General features: G+C 48.5%; 1 protein-coding gene across 1 annotated transcript in view; it reads right to left on the reverse strand.

The window, feature by feature from the left end:
* LOC126548573 (uncharacterized) overlaps positions 1 to 19,510 on the reverse strand; it is a 243,978-nt gene that overhangs the window by 8,854 nt on the left and 215,614 nt on the right. Inside the window, exons 6-8 of the mRNA XM_050196812.3 lie at positions 8,636 to 8,989; positions 7,487 to 7,704; positions 5 to 76 (exon numbers count right to left, since the gene is read on the reverse strand). Of these exons, the coding sequence (XP_050052769.1) occupies positions 5 to 76; positions 7,487 to 7,704; positions 8,636 to 8,989 (644 nt within the window). The remainder of the gene's footprint in view (positions 1 to 4; positions 77 to 7,486; positions 7,705 to 8,635; positions 8,990 to 19,510) is intronic.

Genomic DNA, 19,510 nt, shown 5'->3' on the forward strand with positions numbered 1-19,510 from the left:
TCACCTGGGGATGCCAGCTTGATACCAGGGGGCTTCGCGCAGTTCCTCCTCTTCATTCACGTTCAGGGAATCATGCCTGACAAAATAAAGAAGGGAAAGTGAGTTACAAATATTGTCTGAAGAAGCAAGAAGACGGTTTAGAACAGGAGAGGAAGAGCCGTCTCATTGGTAGTGGCCCCCTCGCAGCTGCGGTGAAAAACAAAAATAATTCGTGGCCTCCGAAATTGCGCCAGGTGAACCGTCTCGATCTGGGGGGGGGGGGGGGGGGGATAGGAATCCCGACGCGATATTCCTACGCGTACAGCGACCACGGTGGAGTGGGACACTACGACCAAAGGGATCGTCGCGGCGCTCCGTGGCGGCCGCGGTAGACCACGCTACGCCGCTGCCATCTCGGAGGCCATACGCAGCAGATGCAGCCGCGCGCAGTGCAAATATAAATTAAATTTTCTGTCTTTTTGAGATCACAGACATATCTTTATTTCAGTTATTTAACTCAAAATTGGTAATTGTGTATTACTGGGAATGTTCTCCCTATCACGAAATCAGCCGACATTGTTGGTGGACCGACTGCTTTCGACGTCGACATTGCGGATGCGAGATCAAGCGACTGTTCAGTGCTTTTAAAAGCAGATTGCAAATTTTATGCTGCGTGCAGTACAATTATATTTGGCTCACATGTTCACAGGAGCCTCGTTAACAGATCGGCAACGTTTTTTTACGATGTTCAAAAAGTGCTTGAGGAGCCCTTTAACACGACGCGGGACCATGCCGCTTAAACGGCGCAGTTTTCTAAGAGGTAGTTTGCATCTATCACCTTTAGTGTATGTAGTGAAGAATTCGTGTCTTCTTGCAAAGAGATTCGCAGAAGTAATTTATCTACTCATGAACGAGAACGACCATTTCTAATGTTTCTTTTACCCACAATACTAGAAGCTGGCTTCACTGCACGGTCATTCCTTGTGAGATGAAGTCAAACCAAGCGCTCAAAAGATCTTGGAATTTTATCACCTGGCGAGAATTACCTCAGATATCGAACATGCTTCATTGCAAAACATAGCAAGAGGTTCCAAGCGTGTAAATTCATGAATGAAATTGGTCTGCATGTAAGTACAGACAATTTTGTAAGGACAGTCTGGTCGGCTGCGTAGCTCTCAAATTGACAAAACGGGAATGATACTCGCATCTTGTGCATATATGACAAACAGGTAATGACGTGTAATTGCTGGGTGCGGATACTTAATGTGACTAGCCATCTTTGCTTCTCTGACCCGTTTTCTTGGTGGCCGCACTTTCACCTTCAATGCAAAGGCATCGGTGCGAAGAGCGCGAGCTCTCGCGCAAGCGAGTTGCGGGGCGGGTTCGTCGCCGAACGCGAAACACGACGCCTGTGACGTGTTTCCGGCTCCCGAAATCGCCTTCCCCGCATTCAACGATGGATCCATGTTGGATGATGGATCCCATGTGAGCGGGGAACCACGTGAGAGTGTGGGTGGCGATGCTTTTGCCGTCGAGGATGCGACAGGCTTCCTTACATACAGCGCCAACGCTGAAGGCGCGGATGGCTGCCCTGGAGTCGCTGAATATATTGGCATGTTCGTCGTCCAGGAGGGCCAAGGCAATGGCCACTTGCTCGGCCGCACGCGACGACGTGCTTCGTACCGAAGCGGCGTTAACGGTCGAGCCCCTGTGGTTGATTGACACTACCGTGAAATTGTTGCTGTTGCCATACTGGGCCGCGTCAACGAAGCAGCTGCCGCCAGGGAGTTCTGTTGCGCGGCGTAGGAGCGCCACCGCTATGGCCTTCCTTCTTTCTACGTTGCGCTGGGGATGCATATTGCGCGGGGCGGGCGATATGATGATCTTATCTTTCTGCTCTTTCGGAAGGCCCTGGTAGGCGTCTTCGACAGTGGCCGGGGGACGCCCATCTCAGTTAGGAGTCGTCTGCCCACCCTGGTGCCGGAGAGCCTGAGAATCTGTGCCCTTTCTTGCGCTTCTGCAATTTCTTCCCTGGTATTATGAATACCCAGATGCAGGAGTCGGTCGGTGTGTGTGTAGTTTGGTAGTCCGAGCGCGCTCTTGATCCCCCTCCTTATCATGACATTTATAGCTTGTCTCGCTCGGCCCACTTCCAGACGTGCATGGCCGGTACGTACGTAAAATGGCACAACAAGAAAGCGTGGACTAGCCTTATCAGATTCTCTTCGCTCAGGCCTCTCCTTCTGTTAGCTACCGGGCCCGCCTGATTAGACCGATGACGCTATCCGTCTTTTTTTGCTAGTTTGTGAATGGTGATGCTATTCGTGCCCGCCCCTTCGAGTGTCATTCCCAAAATCCAAATGGACGCTACTTTGGGAATGGGATCTCCGCAATTGGTGTAGAGATTAATGTCAATTTCAGTGGGGGGTTTCCAGTTCTGCGGCTTGCGGCCCTTTCTACTTGGGCTGTAGAGAAGGAGCTCCGATTTCTTTGGGGAGCACCGGAGTCCCGTGTCGGTTAGAAAGCGCTCTGTAGTGTCGACAGCTTCCTGGAGAGCGGCTTCGACTTGTCCGTCACTGCCACCCGCGCACCAGACAGTGATGTCGTCCGCGTAGATCGTGTGACCGATGCCCTGGACCTTGCCTAGATATCTTGAGAGGTCGAACGTGGCGGCCGGCCCCAGCATAATACTTAATAAGTTCTGATGTTTTACGTGCAAAATGCCATCATCCGTCTGATCATGAGGCACGCCGTAGTAAGGGACTCCAGTTCAATTCTGACTACCCGGGGTTCTTTGACGCACGCTCAAAGCGCGATACACGAGCGTTCTTGCGTTCTGCCTCCGTTTAAATGAAGGGCAGTCGCAGCCGGGATCGAACCCGCGACCTTGTTTTCAGCAGCGCAACGTCGTGGCCACTGAGCAATAGAGGCGGCCAGCAAAAGGTCCTGAATGAACCGGTGAATCTTAGATGAACCCGCCGTGGTTGCTCAGTGGCTATGGTGTTAGGCTGCTGAGCACGAGGTCGCGGGATCGAATCCCGGCCACGGCGGCCGCATTTCGATGGGGGCGAAATGCGAAAACACCCGTGTACTTAGATTTAGGTGCACGTTAAAGAACCCCAGGTGGTCAAAATTTCCGGAGTCCCCCACTACGGCGTGCCTCATAATCAGAAAGTGGTTTTGGCACGTAAAACCCCATATATTATTATTATTAATCTTAGATGACACTTGGCGACTCAGAGACCGTATTGGGTACCTTAACGTGCACCCCAAAAGCGTGGTACGCGAACGTTTTCTTGCACTTCGCCCCCAACGGAATGCAGCATCCGCGGCCGCGAATCGAAACCGCGACCTCGTGCTCAGCGGCAAAGGGGGCAAAATCGAAAGCCGACCTTACGCAACGGCGCACCGAGATTACCGAAAGCATGTGGCGGCGCCGGAGACGTGAAAAAGAAATTACGCGAGCAGTATACCGCTCTCTTTATTCCGAGGGACGCTTCAGACAGCCGACAATGGCCCGAGCTCGACCGTGCCGTTGTTCTTCCCTCTGCTGCATAGCTCCGTGCATCGGCATGCAGGCAGGCAGGCGGGCAGCGAATAAGACAGCCGCCGGCTAGATGGAGAGCGAGGCGGGTTTCGCCGAGAGGGGGTGAGGGGGAGGGCAGCCCCGCATGCGGTGAGCGTTCACGCCCACCGCGCACTGCAGCGTCGGGTGATGCTGTGCCGGTGGCGCGTACGCACTACATCCGGCTCGGTCTCGTACCATTGTGTTTCGGCTCGTTTCCGGCCGTATAAATCAGGCGCGTCGCTGGGTGCAATCGCGTGCACGGCCAGCGCGGACCTTGACTCGACTTGCTAGCGCGAGCCGCCGCCGCTTTCTGGGTAGAAAGCCGCGTAAGTCACCCCCAAAACTCTCCCCCCTCCCCCCTGACTACACTCTCCATAGCTCTTCCGTCCTTAGACCCCTGCCACGCCACCAGCGAATCGGCCGCCGCTTTAATTCTCTTCGTCTCGCTCGCTCTAACTTTTCCAAGCTCCGACACAATTCGTACCACCGAAAAAAAAGAGAAGAAAACGTTGAAAAAGAGGACGAACATAAGAACACGCGATACTCGAATCGTGGAGTCGTGATCCGTGTCGAAAGAAAGAGCGCGGTCGCTTCGGTGAACGCACGCACTGCAGCGTGCGAAGTTTCTTTCTCCTCTCTCTCTCTCTCTCTCTCTCTCTCTGTCTTTCTCACTTATCAGATGAATTTCTTGTGCAGTACATTCGCGGTGGTTATTCTCTCTCTATCTTGTTTTCTTCTCTCCGCCGAATTTTGAATTCTCCACCGTAGAGTTTCTCCCGCCTTATGCGCGATGCCACATTACCAAGTCGTGAATTTGAAGTCCTTTTCAGTGACGAGTGCTTCAAAGACTCAGAAGTGAAGATTCTTGAAGATGGCTAGATTTATATGCTTCTTTGACGTTGCATTCTTTCTTTCTTTCTTTCGTGGCACGGCGTTCACTATCCGTCTCGACGGTGGCCCATTTACGAAGCGCGTCTGTGCGCACAGGCAGGCCTCTGACGCGAACGCTTCCAAGTTCCAAGTCTTGAATGAAAGTTCACGTCGGGCGGCGACGACGATTGTGGCTAACTTGGCACGCGAATAACTCGCCTTATCGCTAGGAGTTAAAAACGAAAGTCAAGAAAAAGAAAAAAAAAAAGAAAGGTAGCAGTAGGATCGTGCAAAATGTGAACGGATGAAAAGACGGCACTAGCGTGGTTCTCCAAAACTTTCCAGCTCACTTCTTTTTCAGTTTCTTGTTGCTGTTCTCGTGTCGTTTTCTTTTTTTGTTTCCTTCATGACTCGCGACCGCTCATTCTGCCTTTCTTTTTTTTTTTCTCCCCCGTATTTTTGTTGTTTTGTTTCCTTTCTTGAGGTTTGCGCGAATCTCTTCGCGCTCGTGCGAACGCTGCCCTTTCGCGTGATTAACCACAGCAGGGAGGAAAAACAAGGCGTTTATGGAGAAACGACAGCTTAAGGAAAGGGAGGTAGAGCGGGGAGGTGTGTGTGTGTGTGTGGGGGGGGGGGGGGGGGGGCGTAGGGTAGGCGGATAGATGCATGCGCAGTTGTTGTTGCTGTTCGAGAAACGCGTGTATAGCGAGCATCGAGGGCACCCTATAGAACACGTCCACGCTCGAAAGCACTCAGCAAACGCATCAGCCTATAAGGAAACGTGTTACGCGCGACGACTCGAGCGAGAGACAGCGGGGCAAAATTGATTCGGGACCGCTGCGTCCCGAAGCAAGACTCCTCGTAGACGCGTCGCATTCGGAGAACCACGCTCGACTCGGTCGGCCGTTTTCGCACCGTGGGAGTCGAGCGCGGTTCAAGCGAGAACGTGGCGCCCGCGCACACACGACTAATCGCGCACCGCGTCGCGTCTTCCCCGTGACGAGAAAGAGAACGTCCGTACACAACCGGGAACGTCGCGCTTCGCATCTATACAGACGATGTGTGCTCACCGAAACGCCACTTTCGGCAACGGCACGTGACCGTGCCGGGCAAAGGCAAACGCCGACAAGCCTCTGCACCGGCTGCCAAAGTGCGATGTCGCGTCGTTGCGTGACTTGCAGGACAACGGAGACAGCGTGCGTGAATCGGACGCGCAAGGTTCTGAGTTGGGAATTAGCTTTAAAATGATGGCCAGAAAAAAAAAAGTTAATGTGCGCAAGGATTAAGCGTTCTCTTTTTCGTATACACAAAGGTATTGCTGGCCGCAGGATAGCTGACAGCGAGGCAGGCAGTTATGGTGTTTAAGGCTCCTTCAAACTCCACTACCTACCGCCGTTTGTCATCTACTTTGTTTTAATGCGATTAACGCTGTTTGGGTATCTCCACCTCGTTTGCGGTATGTACAGTTGAAACTCGATTTAACGAAGTCATGATCACGCTCGAATTATTTCGTTAAATCGGGAAGTTCGTAAAATCGAGAAAAATGAGTTTCTCGGTCCTTTGAAATCGAGAATAGTAACGTAGCGACACGCAAAGGCTACCGCGGCATTGTATTTGCCGTTAATCCAGCCATCTGTCGCATAAACCAGGAAATAACAAAAGCAACCACCGCCGCCCCTACTGAGGCGATATTGAGTCGGCTGTTCCGTGCGTGGGCGCGGCGTGCAGCCTCGTCAACATAAAGCTGGGGATGTGGCCATGGCGCCTAGATGTTTTAACGCGATGGATTTAGAGTGCAGGCTCGAAGTAGAACCCGTATGTGTCAAAATTAGAAAGAAAGCACCGGAAATACTCGTTTATTTAAGGAAAACCTCGTTAAATCGAGTCAGCGGTTAGGTTTGTTTCGTTGATTCGGGTTATTGATAACGTTCAACCCTATGGGTACCTGCCGGGGCATGTAAATTTCTTCGTTAGATCGGGAACTTCGCAAAATCTGGTTTCGTTAGATCGAGTTCTAAATGTATACTTAACCTCTTTCATATACCCGGTGAGCCTGCTTGTCTACTAGCTTGGGCCATTAGGTATGCGCTGCATGGCTTGCTGTCTTACCGAGCAGACAACATGGGTCCCTAGACTATGTTCCAGAATGTAGACGACGTGCTGATGTGTGATCAAGCTTGCGCACCACTTGGGTGACCGGGTGTGCGCCACTTGGAGAAAACTTCGGCACTGCTATGTAATATAGGTGTGTGCCTACTCAGTCACCGAGAAAGGTTGTGCCAAGGTTACGTAAGGGGTAAAGTAGTCCTAAATACATGCGCTTGCGCTCCCATCCTTGCGTCGAGAGCGGCCGTCTGGGGGATAGCCATTGTAGCCAAGCTTCAGACAGGATACTATTGAAATAGTGGCGGCTGCTACAGGTTTTCAACTGGGGTGCAGTGATTACAACAAGGCATAATAGTGTCGTGACGTATCATTCGGCGTTATGGTTGGCGAGATTGCCGCTTCGCGTGTCGGCTGATGTGCTAATAAGGTTTGGTGGTTCAAGAATGGTACGGGGATATGACATCGGGATACAGTAGTTATCATAATAATCATAGCAACATATAGAACATCCCCCCATAAATACACACCCATCATAATAAATATTGCTAATCGCATTAACGTCGCCATTCACCTCCAAAGGAAAGATGCAACCAAATAATCAATCAATCAATCAATCAATCAATCAATCAATCAATCAATCAATCAATCAATCAATCAATCAATCAATCAATCAATCAATCAATCATTCAGGGCCGCGTAGTTCTGCAAAGTGCAGGAGGGTTCATGAAAGGGCATAATTGTCATCCCCCGGCCTGTACCACGAAGCTGCAAAGGAAACGCAAACGGGTTTCTCGGAAAGACGAAAAATTCGTCCTGCTCCGGCAATCGGACCCGAGACCGACGTAAAGGTAGCTTTGTAGAACTAGCTTTGTAGCTTTCACTGTGCGTAGCTTCATGCTTCAGTCGGCTGGATGATAATTTTTCCTTTCATCAGTCAGTAAATGAATCGTGCAAGCCACGTACCGCCTTGGCGGAGCTGGGGCGAAGGCGACCCTCGTGGCGAGGCCGTTGGGCCGCGGCGACCCCGAGGCGCTCCTCTGGCGGCCGCTGGGCGAACCCGACGAACGCCGGCTGCGCACCGAAGAGCGCACGCTACACGCCTCAGAGGACAAGGGGCTCGAGCGCAGCGCCGAGCTCGGAGGTCGCGAGCCCATCGGCACGGGCGAGGAGGCCCTGCTGTCCTGCATCGGGAGAGACGGGAACGTCTCGCTGTCACCACCAACACGCTATGGAACATCACAAATTCGCGTTTGTCCTGCTGTAGTGACGCATGTATGACTGCGTTGCGCGTCGTGGGGAGGTTAATTGTTTTGTCTTTCAGAATGCCACTTTTAGACGACTTCCAGAACGTGAGGATATAAAATGTCTTGCGATATCCATCTTCTAGACCTCTTCTCCAACCTGTTGGCACCTTTATTGCTTTTGGCTTCTCCGAAAGCGATTTTTAAGGGTCAACACAACTGATCCCCGGGTACGACCGGGTACATCTCTTCTGTGCGTGAGTGAGCGAATGAGTGAGTGTCGGGACGGCGAGGTGAACTATACTCCCGGACAACTTAATGCGGCTATGAAGGGAAAGCTACGGAGGCAAAGCACGCGCACAAGTGAGAACGCTTCTGAAAAGAGTGCCGAGTTTTCATCCACGTTATCTTAAGCTGGGGAAGAGAAAACATACACACCTTATTAGCAAGAGTTGAATAAGTCAAAACGCATCACCGAACGTAAAAGTTTACTTATTTTACAGATTTTCCCTTCCGCGTCTGGGCAAACGCGAAACCGTCGCACGTGGAAGCTGCATCGATTCAGCGTCTGTTCCGAGCAACCAAAAGCACTGTCAAACGCTGGCGGATCTACTTCGTGCGGTAACACATGTGCAGAAGCTCCGCCCCCGTAGTTTTTCTTTCGTAGCCACAGAAAGTTGTCCGCGAGCATAGCTTCATCCGTGTCCCTCCAAAAATCGATACGCTTTCGATAGCAAGCGAAATCACAGCGACATCAAGGCCAGACACAGTGATGCCATCAGCGACTTCGCACATTGCTCTATCTACGTCTTATGCCATCCCATCGCGTCCACGCCGACAGCCAACCTATACATATATCTCGAGCGCGCACCTCCATTCCATCCGGTCCTCCAATGCTCGGGCAGCGCTGTTGCTGCTGTTGCTGCTGCTGCTGCCAGCTGTCCTCGAGCTTCTTGACGGGCGGCGGCTTGTCGGTGAAGTGCCGGTTGAGCTCGGTGGGCGACGTGTTGTCCTCGTTGCTCGAAGGAGACAGCAGGTCCGGGTCCACGCCTCGTTCGCCGGGACGCTGGTAGTGCTGGTGGCTGGGCGTCACCGGCACGCTCGAGGGCCGCGCGGAGCCGCTCAGCGCGCCGTAGTGCTGCTGCTGCAGACTGCGTACGTTCAGCTCCAGAAAGCTCTCCGCCACGGGGTCCCGGTGCTTGGTGCGGCCCGCCACCTTCTTGGCCTGCGAGAGATGGTGGTGCCGCAATGCGTATACGTCAGCGTGCACAAGTGTTTTCTATTTGTTTGTTTGTTTGTTTGTTTGTTTTTACACGCGGTGCATGACACTGAACAGTAATCGTCCGAAGCATAGTTGGGGAATTATAAAGGACGCGTTAACTACTTGTTGCTGGGCTCTAGTTGCAAGATGGCGAACGCCGTGCGAAAGTGACAGCAAGGACTGGCAATTTCACTGTCTCGTGAATATGGTCATATCGTACAGATCAACTAACCTAACTTGATATCAGTCCATTTCATTTCCTTCGGAAACGAGCCATTGCAGTAACTCTAGTGAGGGGCGCGGCTCTCAGTAGCTTGTGGGCCGCCAACAGTTAATCAGCCAAGAGTCAGTAGAGTGGATGCAACACGTGTCCTTTAAGAGGAAGCTCTACTGCGGGGCCAACTATGATTTCCGTACCAAAATACATTAGAAGCACAAGAATGCCCTCATTTAACGACTGCTTGTCCAATCTGAATTAATATTGCTTCCTTTAAGAGGGTAAGCTGAATTTTACAGACTGTAGGAAACAGGATTCTGCTTTAGGACCTTCTTTTCTTGTGTGTGCGGAAATTGCCGAAAACTGGCAGTTAGAAAAAGAAACTGAAGCACGAAGTTTACAAATCTGTAATTCCAAACCAAAAGCAGATGCCCCAGTCCCGTAAACTGCATATGTTATTCGGCGTACAAACGTACGTGATACACGATTTTAGAAATCACGTGAAACAGTTGCAGTTCTTGCGAGCGTTTCGCAATAGCCCTGCACCCAAATTAACGGTGTATTTCAGGGCATGCAGCGTATGAATATATCAGCTTCGTTCACTTAAGGCGACTCATTCTATTGGATTTCAATGCTGAGTTACATAGTTGGCAAACTTCATGCTTGTGCTTTGAAATTTCGCTATCTTCCAATATTTTCGTTAATAACGTTGAAAGTCTAAGTCAGAAACCTGCTCTCTACAGCAGTGTGACATAGCCCTCTCAATGGGAAAAACCGATCAAATGGGAGCCGTCGACGCTAAGGGAAACGAATTCTTCGTTCCGGTGTAGTCATATCCGAGAGCTCCGGCGATAATTTTTTCTTTTAATCAGCTATAGTGTGCTTTACGACCGACGCACAGACTGATCGCTCAGCGTCGATAAGCAGAGGAGGCCAGCCTGCGTGAACTATACCAGCCAGCGTCGCACCAGCCGCTTAATTATTAAATCGAAGTGTGCACGCCTAATGATTGCGCGCTTTTGGGGGGCTTTGTTGTTCTGAAGATAAGGTCTTCTTTGGCGATTTCAGATTTCAGTTCGTGCGATCTGAGTTATCGGCACTTTCGTCTCGTAAATAAGACAATTTGAGGCCTTTATAGTGCGCGTAGGACAACGTCAAAATGAAGTTTGGAACTAAAAAGGAGAAGACGCACCACGTTAATGTACAACTATGTACGGACCAGTACTAACGCGTAGTTAGCGCAAAAGAAGGCTGAAAATTAAACCTAGATGAGTTCGTTCAAACCGTCGAGCGCCTAAAAGCGGAGCCGGAATTGCGGACTTACTAGGCGAAGAATGTGAGCCGATCCCGAAGGTGTAGTACAGGTAAAACAACAAACCGCGTGGTTACGCGTGCGCTTCACTATACCTTGTATTTGTTCGATGTCAACTGAGTCCTCCTAAAACTGTTAGTTAACGTGTCTTCTTGCCTGCCTCTCGGGTTATAGCAATTCGTTGTTTAAGCGCTAACACGTGAACGTCCCTTTACGTCCCTTTTTAGGCAGTATTTCTGTTCGTCAGCTACAAGCAATAGCCGTTCTCTTTGTATGATTCTGTTCCCTTTCCTCCGCTAGTTCATTCCTATTCCTCCTAAGTTTTGTTTGTTTCCCTTTCGTTTCGACCTCGCCATCTCCCTCGTTTTTGTTGATCCCTTGCTTCTTTATTTCTTCGTTTAGATCCCGCCGGAGCGAGTCGAGATTGCAGCATCCAAAAGAAGGAGCTAATCCAATCACGGCAGCACAGCCTTCACTGCGGCGAACAGCAGAGGTCAGGCTGCCGCAGGGCCGGTTCAAACTGGATTGTCTGTCGCGTGACCTGGCCGATAGGTGCACGTAGAGACGCACATTTGCCAAGCATGAGACCCCCCCCCTCTCCCCACCGTCCCCCCCGAAAAAAAAAAAAAGAAAGGAACTGCGCGTATACATAATCTCATCTTATCCGGATTAAAAACGGATTGCTCGTCACTGCATTCGCAGACGTCGGAGCACATCGCAGATTCGATCGACGAAAGAGAGAAGCCGTTTCTATGTCGGTGCCGGCTGACAACGCGCTTTCCGAGCGCTCTTCCCGTGGAAGGCACACAAAAAAAGAAAGAGAAAGAAAAGATACCAGAAAGAGAAAAGAAACGCCGTTCGAGCTTTGACGTTTCTGGGAAAGTGGTGCGCCTCATTTTCGAAGTGCAACTCTCGCTCGGTAATCCGCTCCTGACCATGCAGCCCCAGGTGCAGTGGCTAACGTCTGATTGATTGATTGATTGATTGATTGATTGATTGATTGATTGATTGATTGATTGATTGATTGATTGATTGATTGATTGATTGATTGATTGATTGGCGCTAGCGCCCCAGACCAACGCAGGGGCGCGGAAATCTAGGCTCTAGGTAGCCCCTCCATTGCACGGGCCGTTAGAATGAATGAATGAATGAATGAATGAATGAATGAATGAATGAATGAATGAATGAATGCCTCTGATAGTCCCTGTGTTTCTCTGGGTGGTTAATCTCAGTCAACCATCCCTGATATATGATTCCATTGGTCGGGAGCGGAAACAGACGGACATGAAGAAGGATACTAAGGCTGTCCAGGAAAGGAACAGGAAGACAGAGATCTAAAAATGGCGAACCGAGTAATTGTAGCTAGCGCTCGAAGGCTTCCAGTTTTCGGGGACTTGTTTACCCGATAGCCCATGTGCTGCTGCGGAAAGTGCGATAGCTGTTACAGGTTACATAGCGAGCGCTCTCCAATAATTTTGACAGCTTGCGGTTCTTGAACCTGCGCGCCCAAAGCGCGTTACGCGAACGTTCTTGCATCGCGCTTTCATCGGAATGCTGCTGCCACGTACGGGAATCGAACCCTCGGCTTGGTGCTCAACAACACAACGCCCTATCCACTGAGCCACTACGCCACTGCTGAAGAATTGGCAGTGGCGTCTTCATCCGGAACGGCAGAAGAAAAAAAAAAAGCAAATAAGGCTTTCTCGTCACTGAGTCTGGGAAAAGAAGGAAGAGTGACAGCTCCTAAACTATTTTCGAGACAACTTTGGGGCCCGCGGTGTTTGCGAAAGTTGGCGCCACATGCCAGGGCTCGATGCCGCGTGGTTGTTTGTTGAGAATGACGTTATCAAGAAAAAAAAGAAGAAGAAAAAAACTGCAGCGCGCGCGAGATAAACGGAAATCCCATTTTCTGGAGAGTCGTATACCTTTCAGCCGGGGAAAGCGACGAGGTCGTACGATGGTTAGCCCCTCCCTACATCCCCTCCTCCCCTCTCCCCCTCCAGCACCATTACCTGCTTTGATATTTCCGATTCCATTACGAGCTTGACATATCTTCGCGCGGCTCTGCTAACGTTCGAATTGGGCTTAAGGCACGAACTATAGGGCCTACAGAAAACAAACGACCAAGGCGAACGAGCAAGCAAAGCAAACAAACAAGGGTACACGATAGAGAGAGAGAGAGAAATAACTGGACAAACGAAAGAAGGAAGCGATCGAATGAAGGAAGGCACAAACAAACGAAGAGGCCAAGTATGAGTGAAAGGTTCTAGATGCCGGTTTCGGCTTCCATCGGTCCGAGACGCGTCGGTTCCCTTCGGCGAAGAGCAGTCAGCGGCAGACGCCCCGGCCTCCGATTGAAAGGGGGATTCCCTGCGGCGGCGGAGGCCGGTACGGGAAACCGCGTCGTTTCAGCGGACGGGAGGAACGAGAGGTGTCAAAGCGGACAGGCTTTCAAAGGGCCGCGCCTTATTACAACACCCAAAGCGTTCGTATGTACCTTGAGGGCGGGCGGGAACAGAAATAGGGCAACGGATAAAAAAGCCGAGAAGAGAGCCGACCGCGGACAAACTTATACATACTCCACGCTGAAACCACGGAAGTATACTACACGGATTGCCCGAAACGACGGACAGAGCCAGATCTGAGGAAAGTTTAGCGCCTTAGAAAACGAACGTGCGAGGACGAGCGGTGCTGTCTAACGCTTCCCGGGGCTAAATTTGTACACATCGCAAACACACAAGGAAGCGGATGGGCGCTGTAGGACGGCTGCTGCGGTAGAGTACCGCGCGCGTTGCTGAAGACGTGGGTTCGCTTAACAGCTAGCTGCGGCAAGACACCTTTTCGTCCGGTTTCGCTTTCCGTATCATTTCTACTTTTCAATTAAACGTAAGTTGCGCGACAATTAACTTCCTCGGCGCCTTCTCCAACTTCAATGCATCTTTTCGTGGTACGGTTGTGACCAAGAAAACACCGAACCTCTCGGATCTCCTCGTAGCCTCCCGCACGTAAACTACTCTATCGCGCTATACTTAAAAAAGGAAAGCGCTTTCTGCAAATTTCGCTTGCGGAACGGTAGCGCTATTTCCCTTAACACCGCTATTATAAGTTAAACTCAACGTACAACGTATAGCGCCGTAGAATTCCGTATACAAGACGATTCGGTGATCGGGCTTAGTGCTTTATGTATTTAGTGTATCTATGTGAGATGACCTCACACAGATACACTAAATACATAAAGCACTAAGCCCGATCACCGAATCGTCTTGTATACGGAATTCTACGGCGCTATACGTTGTACGTTGAGTTTAACTTATGTCATCTCACATAGATACACTAAATACATAAAGCACTAAGCCCGATCACCGAATCGTCTTGTATACGGAATTCTACGGCGCTATACGTTGTACGTTGAGTTTAACTTATGTCATCTCACATAGATACACTAAATACATAAAGCACTAAGCCCGATCACCGAATCGTCTTGTATACGGAATTCTACGGCGCTATACGTTGTACGTTGAGTTTAACTTATAATAGCATTCCAGTGTGTTTTATGTAGTATGTTTCACGCACCAAATCTCTTTTTTTTTTTCGTTTCGGTTTTCGCTTCGGTTCACCGAAAACGGTTCTATTCCGGCTCAGCACCGGAGCGGAAAAAAGTAGCGGTTCAAGTTTGTTTCCATAACCGATGAACAATTACAGAAGAAAAAAAATAACAGCAAAATCTTGTCTTGTACGAAAAATTCGACGCTGCTGCTAAGCTGCACTGAAAGATTACGCTTGTTCTTAAGGCCACACGCATATGGCTACAAAATAATTATGCAGATCCCAAACCAATGCTGGAATCTATGTGAAGCGAAGCTTTATTGAGGGAGAGAGAGAGAGAGAAAGAGAGAAGAATATATCGAGGAAACGCAGAGAGTCATCTAGCCTACTAATCGGCTCAGGGGTAAAGATAAGAGGAGAAAGATAGGGGACTTACGAGCAATGACAAGGACAGGGCAGTAGGATGCAATTATATACTTACAAGCTCGTATTCGAATGGCCGGTACAAAACCCTGAATCGAGGCCAGTTCTTTTTCTTTTTTTTTCCATTGAACGGCCTGTTGTTAAATGGCGCTAACGAGAGAGCGCGAATGCCTGCCGTTCACAGTTGTACTGGGAACAAGCAAACAAGTACAGGCGTACGTGCTTCAATGTATGGGACACTTAGCACGCGTCACCGTCTGGCGAGTCCGCACGCCGGACGCGATGCAAATATTGTCGCGTTATAACCCAACACCTACAGTCTGCTCACTGACGCACGCAATACGCTGAAAAACCGTACTAACGGTGCCGATATATAGTTTTAAAATCGCGGGAAGACGGTATGTACAAACAAAGTAAGATAGCTCAGCCAGAAGTGCAGGCAATGAGCGAATGAAAATCTCCAGAAAAGATGGCCAACCTGAACAGAAAACCCGTTATCTTTTCCTTTCGGTTTCGCCCCCGAATGAAAAAAAAATATCGTTATGTTCCGGTTCAGTACCAGTTCCACCAAAATTATCGTTTTTTTTTTCAGCTTAGTTCCAGCCGGTTTGATACCCTGGTTTTATGTGGTCTCTTTTCTTGGCTGTCTTTATTGCGTCTGTATGAGCTGACTTTCTAGTGCGTGTTATGTGAGCTCTTTTGTGAGCTGGTCGTTTCTGAATTAACGTGAGATGACTCTGCATACCAGTGTGTTTCACAATATCTCTGTTGTGAGCTGTTTCCATTGCATTTCCATAATCTGACTTTGTCTGATTTTTTTCCCTTCTTGCTACGTTTCCTTTGTCCGGTGCCGCCACGTTGTTTCATTTGTAGTATATATATGTTCCTTCTATCTGAAAAGCATACGGTGGTACAAGATAAGCCGAACCCCAAAGTAAGTGAAGGACACGCGAAACGTGAACTGTAAGGCGATATTATACAAAAGAAAAAAAAATGGCACACATAGCGAATTGAACGCGCTAAGTTGCCGACATCTCGACAACTGACGCCAGACGAACGACGTCTCACGTATTAAAATCGCCTTACAGCTTCATGTGTTCTTCACTCGATTTGGGTTCGGTTTATCTCAAGCCGGCCAGTAGTAACCGACGCCGATCAATAATTGATTGATAGATAGATAGATAGATAGATAGATAGATAGATAGATAGATAGATAGATAGATAGATAGATAGATAGATAGATAGATAGATAGATAGATAGATAGATAGATAGATAGATAGATAGATAGATAGATAGATAGATAGATAGATAGATAGATAGATAGATAGATAGATAGATAGATAGATAGATAGATAGATAGATAGATAGATAGATAGATAGATAGATAGATAGATAGATAGATAGATAGATAGATAGATAGATAGATAGATAGATAGATAGATAGATAGATAGATAGATAGATAGATAGATAGATAGATAGATAGATAGATAGATAGATAGATAGATAGATAGATAGATAGATAGATAGATAGATAGATAGATAGATAGATAGATAGATAGATAGATAGATAGATAGATAGATAGATAGATAGATAGATAGATAGATAGATAGATAGATAGATAGATAGATAGATAGATAGATAGATAGATAGATAGATAGATAGATAGATAGATAGATAGATAGATAGATAGATAGATAGATAGATAGATAGATAGATAGATAGATAGATAGATAGATAGATAGATAGATAGATAGATAGATAGATAGATAGATAGATAGATAGATAGATAGATAGATAGATAGATAGATAGATAGATAGATAGATAGATAGATAGATAGATAGATAGATAGATAGATAGATAGATAGATAGATAGATAGATAGATAGATAGATAGATAGATAGATAGATAGATAGATAGATAGATAGATAGATAGATAGATAGATAGATAGATAGATAGATAGATAGATAGATAGATAGATAGATAGATAGATAGATAGATAGATAGATAGATAGATAGATAGATAGATAGATAGATAGATAGATAGATAGATAGATAGATAGATAGATAGATAGATAGATAGATAGATAGATAGATAGATAGATAGATAGATAGATAGATAGATAGATAGATAGATAGATAGATAGATAGATAGATAGATAGATAGATAGATAGATAGATTGGTTGGTTGGTTGGTTGGTTGGTTGGTTGGTTGGTTGGTTGGTTGGTTGGTTGGTTGGTTGGTTGGTTGGTTGGTTGATTGATTGATTGATTGATTGATTGATTGATTGATTGATCGATCGATCGATCGACCGGCGTCGGCTATCAGTCCGGCTCAAGATAAACCGAACCCAAAGCAAGTGAAGAACACATGAAGCTGTAAGGCGGTATTCATACGGGAGACGTCGTTCGTCTGGCATCAGCTGTCGAGATGCCAGCAGTAGCCGGCGCCGATTGAGAAGCTAACATCTCTTACAATACAGTTTATCAGGAAGAGGGAATAAAAGCGACCGGCGGATAATAAGGACGTAAAGAAAGCAGCCCATTGCTGCCGCATTACAGACCCGCATCAGCCTCGAGTCAGCGTATATACATAAATACGTACGCGTATTGTGAGTAGCCTTTCCGGCTGCGGATCGAAAACCGTGAGAAACTGGTCCGGCGTCGGGGGTGCCGAAAGAATGCAGGCGTGCACGCCGGTTATCATCGGCGCCTCCGTCAGACAGGTGGAGGGATGGAGCGCGACCTCGCGTGCGCGTGGACAACGAAGCCAGCTGTAAGAGTCAGCGGCGCCCCGGAAAGGCTGGTAAGAGCGAAGAAAGCTCGTTCCCACGCCGGCGTCGCTCGGCCTGTTTTGCATTCTGATCGCACTCTTTGGCGCACGGCGCTAAAGAAAAAAAAAAGAAAGAAAGAAAACAGAAAAGGGCCCCTTCGATTGAGCGGGGGGTGCCGATGATAGCCGGACGAGTTTTGCGACGAGTGATTAGCTACACTTAACCGCCACTGACGACGCTGTAGCTACCTTTTTTTTTTAAATCAGACAAACACAATAATTCAGGTTGGAGCGACTTTCGTACGCGCGGGAACGTGTGGAAACGTGCTCGGACGCAGTCACGCACGCGTCGGGAGTCTCGTACACAGTACTGAAGAAACCCCCACATGGCGCCGAACGAACGAACGAGCATTGATTTAAGCTCGTAGGCAACGCATCTGACACAGGCCATAGCGCGCAGTGGCCATAGCCAACGATAAACTGCAATTTTATTATGTAGGTACAAACGAAATTATGTTTAGCTGTTCACGGTTAATTGGTGTAGTAATATAGAGGCCGATATAGACACCGATGGTCAAGAACAATCTCAGCATCAGCCTTACGTTCCGTCACGCCTCAATGTTGCCTTATCAAAACCCATTCATTCATTCATTCATTCATTCATTCATTCATTCATTCATTCATTCATTCATTCATTCAGTGATAATTCTCGACGGGGCGCTGTGATGAAAGAATGATTTCACGCAAATCACTTGGTGTGCAGAACTTTCGCTCTACCGAAGCTTCCCCTTGCGAGGGCAAAATTCACGTCAAACCAGAGACGCTCTTTTGCGCAGACCCTCCGAGAAGGTAAACGTCGGGACTCAACCTCGAGTACAGACGGCAGGTAAAAAAAAAACAAAACAAAGAATGCAGCTTTAATGCGTATAGCGGTATTAAAACTCCATGGCTGTTTCTGTATCTCCATTCCTTCTGGAAGGATCGAGGCTGATCCCGCTCGGTATAGATAATGCGACGTTCATACATGAGCCGTGGTTCAATATCAAAAGGCAGGTTTCTTTTGATTCTCGCAAGTTTATGCTAGGAGTAATACATTGCCTCGAGAAAGAATAAAAATTAAATGTCATAAAAATAGACGCTTATAATGAAGAAGAAAATAAAAGCGAGAGCCATACGACACGACGAGCGATGTGCTTTCATCTCTCAGAAAGAGCGCATTAAAAATTTCTCCGCTAGCTCCGCGAGCGAATAATCAACCGAGTCGCGCGGGCGGTCGTTTCTGACTCCACAGAGAGAAACAAAGTAAGAGAGTAAGACGAAACACCAACAGAAAAATAAGAAGAAATAAGCCAGAAATGTACGTCGAACGAGAAGCCTGAAGAAGGACAGAAAGCAAGACAAATGAGTAGGTCCTGCGTTCTCTCATTAGGCCGAAGTAAAAATGAAGGTTAAAACGATCTCTGACAGAGGTGCGACATATGGTACCTGCACACCGTGACAGCTATGCCATGTCAAGCATCGCGCGCCCGGTAACATTAATGAATGTCATCCCATCTCTTTCCAGCTCTGAAACACATACCGTATTTGGTCGAATTCAGGCCGCCGCATGTTCTGAAAACATGGAGGATGAAAAAGAGGGAGGAAGACTCGGAAGGAGCGTCACGTTGCTATGTTGAAGGTTAGCAATGTCAAGTATAAAGTAAGTGGCTCGCGGGAAGTGGGGCCGTACCACGTGACATAGGAAAGCGGTAATTTCTATAGTGCTTCGGGCGTCGCGCCCAGCGCGGTGCATATGGCGAAGAGCAGAGCGTTAGAGCGTAGTGCGGGATGATGGTGATGCGGGCGTCACTAAAACCTACCACAAGCCAAATAGTGGGCCGAAAACGTCCGGCAACCATGGCGCAGATGGACCCCGACGGGATGGACAAAAAGAGAGGGGCAGCGTCAGCGGACGTTTCCTTGCCGAGGACATAAGGTGGTTGACGTCATGCTTCCTCCTCCTCCACGTGCGAAAACGTGGTATGCGGAACTATGGAGTCTTCCTCGGGCGGTACTCCGAAGCAATCACTTTCGGCGGTACGACCCCTTTCGCGAGAATTTGCGAGACTTGACGCCACATGCATCGAAGTATAATAGTACGATGGACAGCGCCCCTGGTGCTGTGCTTGGCTATAGTGGTGCTAATGGCTAGGAAAGCTCGAGACCCCAGGAC

Source organism: Dermacentor andersoni, chromosome 3 (assembly GCF_023375885.2).
Source record: "Dermacentor andersoni chromosome 3, qqDerAnde1_hic_scaffold, whole genome shotgun sequence".
In the NCBI taxonomy this organism is placed as follows: domain Eukaryota; kingdom Metazoa; phylum Arthropoda; class Arachnida; order Ixodida; family Ixodidae; genus Dermacentor; species Dermacentor andersoni.